The 13,484-nt window shown below is 35.6% G+C and overlaps 1 protein-coding gene across 1 annotated transcript; it reads right to left on the minus strand.

Annotated features, from left to right (window-relative positions):
• Positions 1-203: 203 nt before the first annotated feature.
• Positions 204-9,928, minus strand: LOC137646601 (uncharacterized). The gene is made up of 3 exons (XM_068379708.1): positions 9,828-9,928; positions 9,158-9,399; positions 204-370 (listed from the first exon to the last, which is right to left on the minus strand). The coding sequence occupies exons 1-3, from the start codon at positions 9,926-9,928 to the stop codon at positions 204-206; spliced, it is 510 nt and encodes a 169-aa protein (XP_068235809.1).
• Between the last annotated feature and the right edge of the window lie 3,556 nt (positions 9,929-13,484).

Here is a 13,484-nt window from a genome sequence, read left to right on the forward strand (position 1 = left end):
TCCCAATTTAATGCTGCTTCCTGATTTCCCTAATGATTCCCAATTTAATGCTATTTCCTAATTTCCCCAAATGATTCCCAATCTAATGTTGCTTCCCAATTTCCCCAATGATTCCCAATTTAATGTTGCTTCCCGATTTCCATAATGATTCCCAATTTCCATGTCGGTTCCCTACGTCGGGACGAAACCTCTTAAACAAAGAACTATTTTAATATGCCAATCTTATTGGCACTGGAGGCTAAACAGCGAGATCTTAATCGCGAAATTATGCAGTCATCTATCAGAAGGGCTCTCGCAGATGCTATACCCGCCAAGGTGCCCCTAAGGCCCAAACTCCCGTCCGCGTCGGGTAGATCTTCGACCATCGTGACTTGATGGGAGAAAAATACGCTCCGATCTTTATGCAGTGATGCAGTCTTAACGTCGCTTATTAGACTTCGCCCGGATTTTTCTTCTCCTTTTCTTCTTCTTTCCATTCTCATTTTTTTTTATCTTTATCTTGAAAGGAGGAAGAGGAGGTAAATGCAAAAATGGCCTAAGACCCGACTTTGCATATTTGATGATGGCAACATAATGCAAAGCGGAGGGAAACGGCGAAATTGAACGTAACCAAAAAGAGATTGATGAGTTATCCATGATAACAACAATACCAAAAAGAGATTGGAGGATTGTACATGATAACAAGAAAGCCAAAAATAGATTGAAGAGGTATCTATGATAACAACAAAGTCAAAATGAGATTGAACAACAATACTAAAAAGATTGAAGGATTGTCCATGATAACAAGAAAGCTAGAAAAGAGATTGAAGAGTTATCTATGATAACAACAATGTAAGGTGAACAATAAAAACTATGGGGAATATTGAAAATAAAACCTGCGTGTTGTTATACATGAAAGTAGGTTAACTGAACATAGCAAGGCACTGAATCCATTGCAAAACTGATACAATTTGCAATGTGTTTTAAACCGTAAGAATAAAGGTACCTAAAATGAGACGGGAATCAATGCAACCTGAGCATTTGCCGTTGTCCATATCACCAACAAAAAATAATGGATAACTGTAACGTAATAATGTACTTGAGTGAATACATAACTGAGAATTCAATTTTATTCGTGATAAAATCAACATTCACCAAAATAATGGAATGCAAAAATGGAAACATAATGCTAATCATTACTCCTGGAATTAGCATGGATTATTATCCATGCTAACCTTGCAAACACCTGGATGTATAGCAAACAGAAAAAAATGCATCTTTATGATAGCAACAAGTGAGCAGGATCACCAACGCAGTGCACCTGAACAGAATGCATACAGAGAACAATAATCCTCAATTATTTTAACTGAAAAAAATAAAAGAATTGCTAATCGAGCATCAAGGGAAGCTCGCGTGTTATGCAGCTTTTTGAACAAGGAGAAAAAAAGGCAAAGATCTAACTCCTATAGAAAGAAGAGTCAACCGCTAGACGATAATTAGAGGTCTGGAGTTGTCCGTTTTCTTTTTGATTTCCCTTTCAAACGTTTTCTTGGGGTCTCAGGGGGGGGGGTGAAGAGGGCATTGGGGGAAGGGGGACCTGGGGGGAGGGGGAACCTGGGGGAGGGTGGCCTAGGGGTTAGGGGAAGGGGAACGGTTGGGTTCCTGTTCATTCGCACATTCAAGAACTCTAAATATGGGAAAGGTTAGGAACAAGCCCTTCGGACAGTGATAAGGTTAATCCCAATTATCATTCGGCAGGAGAGAGAGAGAGAGAGAGAGAGAGAGAGAGAGAGAGAAATAGTAAAAGAATGCGATTTAACAAAGAGCATAAGGAAAACACTGATGAGAGAGAGAGAGAGAGAGAGAGAGAGAGATGTACTGTAGTGTGAGTAAAGCTGAAAGATAGAGATAAGCGGAGAGAGAGAGAGAGAGAGAGAGAGAGAGAGAGAGATGTACTGTAGTGTAGGTAAAGTGAGAGATAGATAGATAAGCGAAAGGAGGGAGAGAGAGAGAGAGAGAGAGAGAGAGATGTACTGTAGTGAGAGTAAAGTGAAAGATAGAGATAAGCGGAGAGAGAGAGAGAGAGAGAGAGAGAGATGTACTGTAGTGTAGGTAAAGTGAGAGAGAGAGAGAGAGAGAGAGAGAGAGAGATGTACTGTAGTGTAGGTAAAGTGAGAGAGAGAGAGAGAGAGAGAGAGAGAGAGAGATGTACTGTAGTGTAGGTAAAGTAAGAGATATAGAGATAAGCGAAAGGAGAGAGAGAGAGAGAAAGAGAGAGAGAGAGAGAGAGATGTACTGTAGTGTAGGTAAAGTGAGAAATAGAGAGATAAGCGAAAAAAGGAGAGAGAGAGAGAGAGAGAGAGAGAGAGAGAGATGTACTGTAGTGTAGGTAAAGTGAGAGATGGAGAGATAAGCGGAAGTAGGAGAGAGAGAGAGAGAGAGAGAGAGAGAGAGAGAGATGTACTGTAGTGTAGGTAAAGTGAGAGATGGAGAGATAAGCGGAAGAAGGAGAGAGAGAGAGAGAGAGAGAGAGAGAGAGAGATTTACTATGGTGTAGGTAAAGTGAGAGATAGAGGTAAGCGGAAGGAGAGAGAGAGAGAGACACACACAGAGAGAGAGAGAGAGAGAGAGAGAGAGAGAGATAGAGAGAGAGAGACATGTACTGTAGTGTAGGTAAAGTGAGAGAAAGAGATAAGCGGGGAGAGAGAGAGAGAGAGAGAGAGAGAGAGAGAGAGCAGCTCATGCTTTTTGCGTAGGCACTTGATTGAGCTAAGGTCATGCGCGCGCATGAGTGAATAAGCGCCTAACGACCATCTTTACTCCAAAAGTTAATGGGTCATTCATCGCGCTTAATAATGCCGCGTCGCTCAAAATTTAGTAATCGTAGCAGGTCTCGGGGTGCATCCCACACTTTATGACCCTCCTAAAAGGATACCCCGGGCCAATTTACAAGTCCTGGGCATCGACGACCCCTTAACGTATCATGCAGGTCGAATTATGCATCGGTATGTTACCAACATTATCTCTTTCGGGCACATTAGAGGAGGTAAGGTGGAGGAGGGAGGAGGGGGCACTCCTCTATTCTGCACGAAGTCGGATTAAACGACTTTGCTTGTGTGTGTGCTTGTCTGTACGCAAGATTTACAGGAAATAGACCATCTGTAACCATCTGTGATTATCTGAATATCCTAATTTGGTCGAATGGATAAAGGAGTGAGGAAAATCCATGGCCAATAGGACTTGAGATCGATCGCATGTATTCTTACTTTATAGAAAGTTATAGAAAACGGAATAATGAAGGTTTTGCGTTTCTGTCACTTTAGATTTTGCCATACAAGCAAGCTTGTAGTCTATCTAATCTCAATTTCATTTCTCTTAGATTCAGTTCTCTTATCAATTCAGGTTTATTTTTCATATCAGTTCATTGTAAATATAATATTATATATTAAATCTACCCACTATACTAAATATTACTTTCTATTAATCTGTGGAAAAGCACCACAAGCAACAGGTGAATATCTCTCATCGGGTTTACTTGGTGTGAATAGTCACTGAGAATTTGATCTTTACAAAGGCGAACGTCGACGTGAAAGTGTCAAAAAGAAAAAAAAAAAAAAAAGGAATCAAAAGCAAAGAAACATGGAACACAAAAGTACTGAATGGAAACTAGGTTAAACTTAAGGAAAATGAGAGGTGTAAGAAAAGATGAAAACTGTTTGAGAAGCGGCTGGAATTTATATTTGGAGTGATAAGATCAAAATAAAAGAATTTTAACGTAGAAAATGAATAATATTGACTTGAAGCAGGACTTGGAATTTCAGCAAATGAAACGGCGAATCTAAAGAAAAGACATTGGAGGAGTAATAAGCAAATCAATTATGAGGAAAACTAAAGAGAAACTGAGGAAAAAATAACTTAGTAATAACCAATATATATATATATATATATATGTGTGTGTGTGTGTGTGTGTGTGAGTGTGTGTGTATGTATGTATGTATGTATGTATGTATGTATGTATATCATAAAAAAACTATAAAATGTAATGATATACGTAAATTCACTAAGCAGATCTGTGAATATTAAAGGTGTTAATACTCATGTAATGATCAAAAGATATCTGATTAAAACGTAAAAAATATCCAGCAGAAATCAAAACGAATGAAGAATGTTCCATATCTCCTACATATAACATTCAAATGTTAAGATTCCAAAACAAATTTCAATGTTATCTTCAAGACAATTATGTCTGAAAACTTGAGTGACATTTATCTTAATGAAATGCGGGAGAGGATATATAACAAACAAAAATACACTATCAGGAAGGAGATAACAAAAAGGTAACTGAAGATGATCTGATAGAAATAAAACAAAAAATGTACAAAAGGGGAGAGAAACAGAAATATCTGAAAGCGAACTAAAGGAGATTTCAATTGTGTGCAAGTCTTCAGGTTGGGATGCTGATCCACAAAGAGACAAGACAACGAGAAGATAAGACATCTTTAAGGGTATAGAGAGATAAGGAAACGGGAGGAAATCCAGTAAGATGATTTTATCACTTCTTGCTGATAAATGAATCGGATATATAGAGGTTACTGTACTGTATATTAGTATAAAAAAATATTACACCCTTTTATATTTCTATCTATTTATCTATAACACACACACACACACACTAACACGCACGCACACACACACATTATATATATATATATATATATATATATTCAAATATATATATACAAATATATATATACGTATATACATATATACGTATATATATACATATATATACATATACATATATATATATATATATATTTATATATACATATATATATTTACATTATAATATATATATATATATATATATATACCACTTTCTGAGTGGGGATACCCATATTAGGTTGGTTTGCTGTGAGAGATCAAACTAAAGTCTCTCACCATCATGAATTGGCAGTGGCCAGACATGACTATGGACATGTCTGAGACCTTTGCCCTACATTAGACTAGAAACAGCTGCAATTGTTGTCGTAATGTATATACTCGTATTTACATGTATGCGTGAATATAAATTTTAATATCGACCTAAGCAGTAAATCATAAACATAGTAGTTGCATGACTGCATCAGGTCACAAGCAAAGACGGATAAAGGGGTATGACTTGAAATCTCATACCAGAAGACTCACAAAGAGCTAGATAGTTATTACGTATAGGTAAGAATTCCTTTTAAGGAAAAGGGTGTACTATGTATGTATGCATGTTAATACATAAACATGTGTATATATATACATACATAAGTATGCATGATTGTGTTCATATAATCTCCAAAAATAAAAGATCTGGGGTATAGCATCAGACACCATTGCTATTTTTTTTATTGAATTTTCAATACCATGAACTATTAACCCTTAAATCAGCTTTCAAGTGGAAATGATTCAATAAATAAGCATGAATAAAAAATGCCTGCGTATACTATATACGCTTAGTTTAGCCGTACAACCCTCTAAAATCAAACAAGGAGATGACACAGGAAGCAAAATGTACAGTCGACTCTGAGTGGCACTTGAAGACACCCGACACCTTCGATAAATATCTCAAACGGGACTAAAAAGAGCGTCGCCTTACCTTTGTGGCACTGAGAAAGACATCTGAGATATAGTGCCACATTTAGCGTCAGCTGATAAACCCCGTTTCTATTTATAAAGATCCTTTTGTTCACCATAAATCTACGAATGCAAGTAACAGATCTTTGTGGATATAAGGGCCAAGATTAAGGTGTATTTTTCTTATATTACTGTGCATTTACTTCTCATATTATGTGTTGTTGAGGCCTTTGTTTAAAAAATGAATTACTTGAAGGTTCTCTGTGACAACGACCTTAGCAAAGCTCTTCGAGACGAATGTTGCAAACAATGGTTGACATTTCATTGATGCAACAGCTGTGAACCTTTAGCCAAGTAACAAAAATCTGGATAAGAGGAGCGAAGCTATATATTGCCGTGTAGTATATATATAGAGAGAGAGAGAGAGAGAGAGAGAGAGAGAGAGAGGGGGAGAGATTAACGAAAATCTGACTAAGAGGAGAGAAGCTATATATCACCGTGTAGTATATGAGAGAGAGAGAGAGAGAGAGAGAGAGAGAGATAAATAATTGCAGATGTGCTTATGGTATGTCATTTTCATTTGTTTCGTTGCCAACAGTAGAAAATCGCTGTAACTTTACTTGGAGGTTGAAAGAGACACTTTGAAAATGATAAAACGGCTGAAAATTAGTTTGAGAAATCACCGGCATTTTAAAACTGCAAAATAAAGCTAGGAAAAATGGAGTTCTTCTGTAGATGACAATTGGACTAAAATCCTGAAACACACAGATACCTATCCCTATTGGGTTACTCAAAGAAGAATATGAAGAAGAAGCCTTGAATTGTTTCCAAAATTTTGTTTTGTCTTATTTTGAAAGTAATTTGTTCCTAAAAAAAGAAAAAAAAAAAAGCTTGACTTTTAAAATATCGTATGCTTAACTGCATATACAATCAAATGATTAAAATTATAATTTCCTGTTTGCTTTCTTTGTTTGGCATTTCATTAATATTGGATTAGCAAACACTAACATATTCTTCCATCTATATCATTATCATTATTACTAGTTAAGCTACAACCCTAGTTGGAAAAGAAAAATACTATAAATCAAAGTAAAATATTTCAAGAACAGTAACATTGAAGTAAATCTTTTCTATATAAGCTATAAAAACTTAAAAAACCAGAGGAAGAGAAATAAGATAAAAAAGCGTTCCCGAGTGTACTCTCAAGTAATCAAATTCTAATCATTTTAATGTTGATAATTATTCTAATTTTGAAAATATTAATTTCAATAATCTTAATAATGATATTTTCAATCATTTTAATATGTAAAGACAGTCCCAGTTGGGTACAACGCCTCCAAAGGTCTAAACTATGCCTCTTTTCCCCATCAAAACCTTAGCTCACTTATATATGAAACCTCCCTCCCACCCAAAAAAAACAAACTATTTTGCTTTGAGGGGCCTCAAATCCCCAACTCACGGATTGCATATACATTTCCAAGAAGGATTTAGCCAATAATTGAGAATAATTTACATAACTTCTCATAGCTTTCGATGTCTTCCCTCCCAATACGCCTATTTTCAGATGTATTTGTCTTATTAGTTTCACCTATGTTTTTTCAATGTTATGCAATTCAACAAGTGGCGATAAGTATGAGCGATTTATAAAATGTAATCATTTTGGAAGCCTCGTGAGAAAACTGTAGCAATAATACGTATTAAGTGAAATCTAAATTAAATTCAAACAAAATTTTATCGAGGGGTTTTAAAATTTATAAACCGATCCTCCTCTCTCTCTCTCTCTCTCTCTCTCTCCTCTCCTCTCTCTCCTTAAAAGAACTATCGTTGACATATCGACCCATTAGGAAACCGATGAAATAAAGCAGCGTTTTTTATGAAAAGTTGTGGATAGCTCATCTTTAAAAACAAAGGCAAGTTGTCAAAACCACTTAAAAAAAATCATTATATAAAATATTCCAACCTAAACAGAATTTGAAACAAATTGGCAATATGTGTACTGGTGTATACTGTATATATACATATACGTATATGTATTAGAACATAAATAAATTTATAAGTATATAGTTTCTATTTTTTAAATCAATGTCACTCCTATAACAAAGACCTTTAGAATAATATAAAGTTCTGCATATATATACACACACACACACACACACACATATATATATATATATATACATATATATATATATATATATATTTTAATTCAATGTCACTCTTATAACAAAGACTTAGAATAATGTAAAATTCTGCACACACACACACACACACACATATATATATATATATATATATGTATATTATATACATATATATATATATATATGTATATATATAATCTTCTTTAAAATGTATTACACGTATTGATAAGCTGTATGACCCATCATTAAATATAATAAAACTATAAAATCATATCGTACTCACTAAAATCACTATTAACATGGAGCAATTTTTGATACGCCTTGAGGAGGAAATACGTACCGCCGGCGAACAGTTTTTATGGCGAAGCCAAGTTAAGGATACTTATAGTCATTATCCGCAATTTATTATGGATATTTATTCCCAAAATTAAAAATCTAAACTGCGTGGTATTTCCTTTAAGAACTACTTATGCATGCATGCAAATTTTGCTCGCTAGTCTCTTTTGTTTTCTTCCCACACACATACATGCGTACACACACACACCCACACACGCGCGCGCCCGTACACACATATATATGTATATATATGTGTATATATATATATATATATATACATATATATATATGTATATATATGTATATATATATATATATATATATATATAAACAAATATTAATTCCACTATTAGCACAGCTAATTTTAGGTCTGCTAGAAGTGAGGTTATCGAAAAGGGCTTAGGTCTAAATCTTCATCACAATCATTGTAATCAAACCTATAGGATAATTAATCTTATTCTTCGTCTTTTTTCCATCGTCATCCATACATTAAGGGGTTGGTTGCCTGATGCGCCCGCTCCAATGCCTTCTATCAAAGAAAAACCTCTTCTCTCCATATCATCCTTCACCTTATATAGCCGTTTAATTCTCTGCCTTCCTCTCGCTCAGCGACCCCTACTAACATTATCCTACCAACTCCATGCCCTCCTCACTCCCTCCCCACCATCCATCCTCAACATGTGCCCATACCATCTTAGCCATGACACTTATCACCTATATAATCATTACTACGCCTGCCATCTTCTTATTTCATCACTTTCCAATTTTTCCAGCAATGGTAATCCCATAATCCATCTCAGCATTCTCATATCTGTTCTCTCCAGCTTTGCTTCCTCTTTTCGTCTTAGAGCCCACGTTTCCAATCCATACATTAATACCGGTCTTATTACTGTCCTACAAATCTTGACTTTTAGCTCGATTGGCCTTTTCTTATCACATGCCACTCCTGCTACCTCCCTCCACTTCCCCCTAGCTGCTTTTATCCTATCCTTATCTTTAGCCTCACATCCTCTCTCCTGGCTTATAAAAGATCCCAAGTATCTATATTGTTCCATCTGTTTTAGAATCGAGCCTTTACTTTCATATCCTGTCCATACGTTCCTTATTGGTTACAATAACTTCTGTTTTATCCATATTTACTCTCAAGCCACGCCTCTCAAAAGTCTCTTGCCACTCGACAACCCTTCTCTGGAAGTCTACCTCTTTTTCAGAGGTAATCACCAAATCATCTTCATCTAGCAACTCCCATAACTCTTCATTTCTGATCTCTTCACTTAACACATCCATGACCACCACAAATGAAACTGGGCTTACTGCTGATTCTTGGTGTACTCCAACACTAACTTCAAATATTTAATCTTATTCACCATTTCTTAATTCCACCAAGAGACACGTTCACTTTGCTATTTCTTCTCTCCAACGGGCTTGGGCTGGATGCGGACATGAGTCTGCCTGTCGCAGCTTCTTCTATCGCTATTTGAGAGAGAGAGAGAGAGAGAGGAGAGAGAGAGAGAGAGAGAGAGCTTACAGTGTTCTAAATACCTCTCAAGTTGCAACAAAAAATTCCATAATGCCACTGACTCAATCAAACAAATATCAATTGATCATCAAGGCAATATGTTGCTCACTGCATTTCACAATAAATGAAATGAACATATATACTTATTGTTTCTATCTAACCATTACTTACACCAAATGCATCTTAAAATTTTCATATAAAGCTGCTTTTTACTAACACTGAGCTCAACCTCTCTCTCCCTTATTTACCCGGTCTCAATCATCTTCCTTGATATGGTCTCAATTACCACTTCTGCCTCAGTTATTTTCTTGGATCTGGTCTTAATCCCTCCTCTTCCAGTCTCAATCATCTCTGATTTGGTCTCAATCACCCACCTTCTCCCTCTGTCATATTCTTTGATCTGGTCTCAATCACCCCCCTCAGTCTCCATCTCCCACCATGGGTCTCAATAATCTTCTTTGATTTGGTCTCAATTACACAACTTTGGTTTCAATCATCTTTTAATCTGCCTTAACTACCTTCCTTATGTTTAGATTATCATCTTACCCTCTTTCAGTTTAATCATCCTCTCTTATCCAGTTTCAATCACCATTACCGGTCTCAATCCTCCTTCATTCGAACTCAATCACTCTCCTTCAGTGTTAATCCTCTTTTACCCGACAGCGATCACCCTCTTTCAGGCTCAATCATATCTTATTGTTCAATCCCAATCACCCTCCCAATTTACCTATTCTCTCTCTCTCTCTCTCTCTCCCTCCTCTCCTCTCTCTCTCTCTCTCCTCAAGTTGCCATCATACTAAAGCCTTGGTGACCCCCCCAAGGGGTGGTCCAGCAACCCCAGATTGGGAAACCCCTAGCCAAGGTTAATGTGAGTTTAATCAAATAGTGCAAAGTAGGTCACAGCGCAGGTCACCGACAAATGAAAAGAGGAGGGGGGGGGGGCAGACCCAACAATGGCTCCCAAGTGACGTAAGCAGGTCGTTCCAAATACCTCTTGTCACTATGGAATCCCAAGATACCGTCGTTTTTCTTTCTCTCTTGGCAGGTAGGCCTACCCAAGGACCTACTTGTTACATGTGAAACCTTTCTTTTCTGTTATATATATATATATATATATATATACATATAAACATTCAGCTCTTGGGAATATTACTCACCTGGTAACAGCAATACTGTATACTTCAATATTAACAATAGTGATATTAATAATAACACCAATACATAAAATAATATGGTTTCTAAGATACACAAGGTAGTATTTCAAATAAGATTCGAATAACCCATTATCTATACTGAATCTCTCATAGATTCATGTGCGCACACTGACACACATACGAGTATATATATATATATATATATACATATACATATATATACATATATACATATATATACATAGATATATATACATGTGTATATATATATATATATATATATGTACGAGTGTATGTACCTATGTATGTATGTATGTATGCATATATATATGTTATATATATATATATATATATATGTACGAGTGTATGTACCTATGTATGTATGTATGTATGCATATATATATGTTTATATATATATATATATATATATATATTATCAAGTAATGACGTAGTAAGTTTCTTAGTAAAGAAACGCATGGCTTAATCAGAGTACTTTGATAAAAATAAAACTTCTTAAGAGTTGAATAGGCCTAATAGCGAAAAACATAACTAATAATAATTGTTATTTATGTAAAAATATTAAATGATATATATATATATATATACATAATAAATATATACATATATTATATACACTATATATATATATATATATATACATATATATATATATATATATATATTTATGTATATATAAATATATATACAGTATATATATACATATATACAGTATATATATATATATATATATACATACATGTATATATATATATATATATATAATATGTGTGTGTGCGTGTATGTGTGATCTAATATGACCCATTTTCTAATGTGTACACATTATTGCAAAATATCTAAATAACATATTAATTGTTTGTTCTGTACACATTATGCAAGGAAGGTATGCAAGATGTATTCAATTCACTTAAGACACGCGCCTGACAGAACCGTCTCAACCTAATCCACTTCTTTTGAAAATATATAATTTTCTTTTCAATCTATTAGAAAGAATAATTACTTGCACAAACTATTAGGTCTCTGTTTACCTTCACCATGGCAACGATGATCACCGTCCTTCCACTGCTCCCGAGGCCTGTAAGAAATAGAAAGAATACTTAGAACAGTCGTGGTGTTCCCTGCTGTTCGTTACCCCATCCTTTGACTGTCTTCAAGGGGTTTGAATAAATTATGTTAACCTGCTCACCAAATGCAATACTTTTTTGGACTCTTGAAATGACTGTTTAAACATTGCAAGCGAGAGAATGAGAGGTGAGGTCACATCTCAGCGTGAATTGGCATTTTTGTTCGCTTTTATCTCACCTACAGAGATAAAAAAACAAAAAAAAAACAATAGAAAATAAGAAAAAACAAAAACAAAAAACTCTCTCTTTTTCAATGTCTCACAACCTTCGCCTAATGCAATCATCTTTCACATCTACTCCAAAGGCATAGATATTGCCACGGTTTGCCGTAGCCGGCAACTCTCCTTCCCCTCACGTTAAGCCCCGCCTACTAGGAGGAGCTTCGGTGGTAATTGATCAATGAGCGACTGTGGCGCTTTGATTGACAGGTGGGAGGAGTCTTAGGTCTGTAATCAATAGACAAGTTTTTATCATTTCCCAGGCGATGATGGCCTGAGACGGTCGGATGGCTGCGGGGGCAGAGACCCTCCTCGACCAACCAAGTCACCCTTTTAAAGTCGCCCTCTCATTGCCACATACTCGAAAAAGGAGGTTGATTTTAATCTCCGTTTTTCCCACGCCTACTTTCGCTGGGCCATTTTTGCTATTGATCTTTTATGGATGGATGATGAGAGATGTGGCCATACGCGTATCATACGGGATGTAAGGCGATAGTAATGGCGCTCCTCATGTGGAATCATTCGCCATATGCTATCCGAAGCGAAAGTTCTACTGGGGACTGTAGTCCTTATTTTGAGCAAAATAAACCAATTTTCATTCAGATCTGGTTCGCAGTACGTGTTGCTTTAACACTCCTGTATGAAGTGAAACCAAATGAGAAAGAAACTGTGGATTAGAAAGGTTAAGGGAACTAGCAAAAATACGTGGAGACAGATGGAAAAGATTACAAATACTATTAGTATATCGAAATTCACGAGTTTTAAGGTTAATCAGAATTTCTAAGCAAAACAAAAAATCAATGAAATAAAAAAGCTTACTGTACTATTTACTTAACAACGATATTGTAACATTTAGTAATACGACAGACTGTAAATACAAGTTGATTGTACCTTAGGCCTATATCAGAGATATTACCCCTAAATAAAGAAAGAACACCAGCAAAGATATAAACATTTATAAGCAAGTGTCCTTAGAAATCTGCAGTCAGAACCCTTAAATACGATCTACCTATGTTTTATAAGATAGAATAATCAGCGTTTGGTTAATGGCGGTATGTTTAATTGAATAACAACGTCATAAACATTTCAGAGGGAAAATCATCTCCCCATGAAAATTCAGTACAATGATCATCTGTGGTGGCACAAACCTCATGCCAAGATTTTTATTACTTAGAAACTTGCATTAAACCTTGGGGGGTCTGGTGTGGTTGATGCGAGTAGTTAGGTATAAATATTATATTAAAAAATTAAATGTAGAAAGTAAAATTCATTATATATCTTATGCATACAGACACATAAGAACAAAAATGAGGTAAAATTTCTAGTGGGTCTCGCCACTTTCTAAATTCCCTGGTCTGGTGAAGAGAGTTTAAATATGAGTATCGTATGCC

Source organism: Palaemon carinicauda, chromosome 9 (genome assembly GCF_036898095.1).
Source record: "Palaemon carinicauda isolate YSFRI2023 chromosome 9, ASM3689809v2, whole genome shotgun sequence".
NCBI classification, from domain to species: domain Eukaryota; kingdom Metazoa; phylum Arthropoda; class Malacostraca; order Decapoda; family Palaemonidae; genus Palaemon; species Palaemon carinicauda.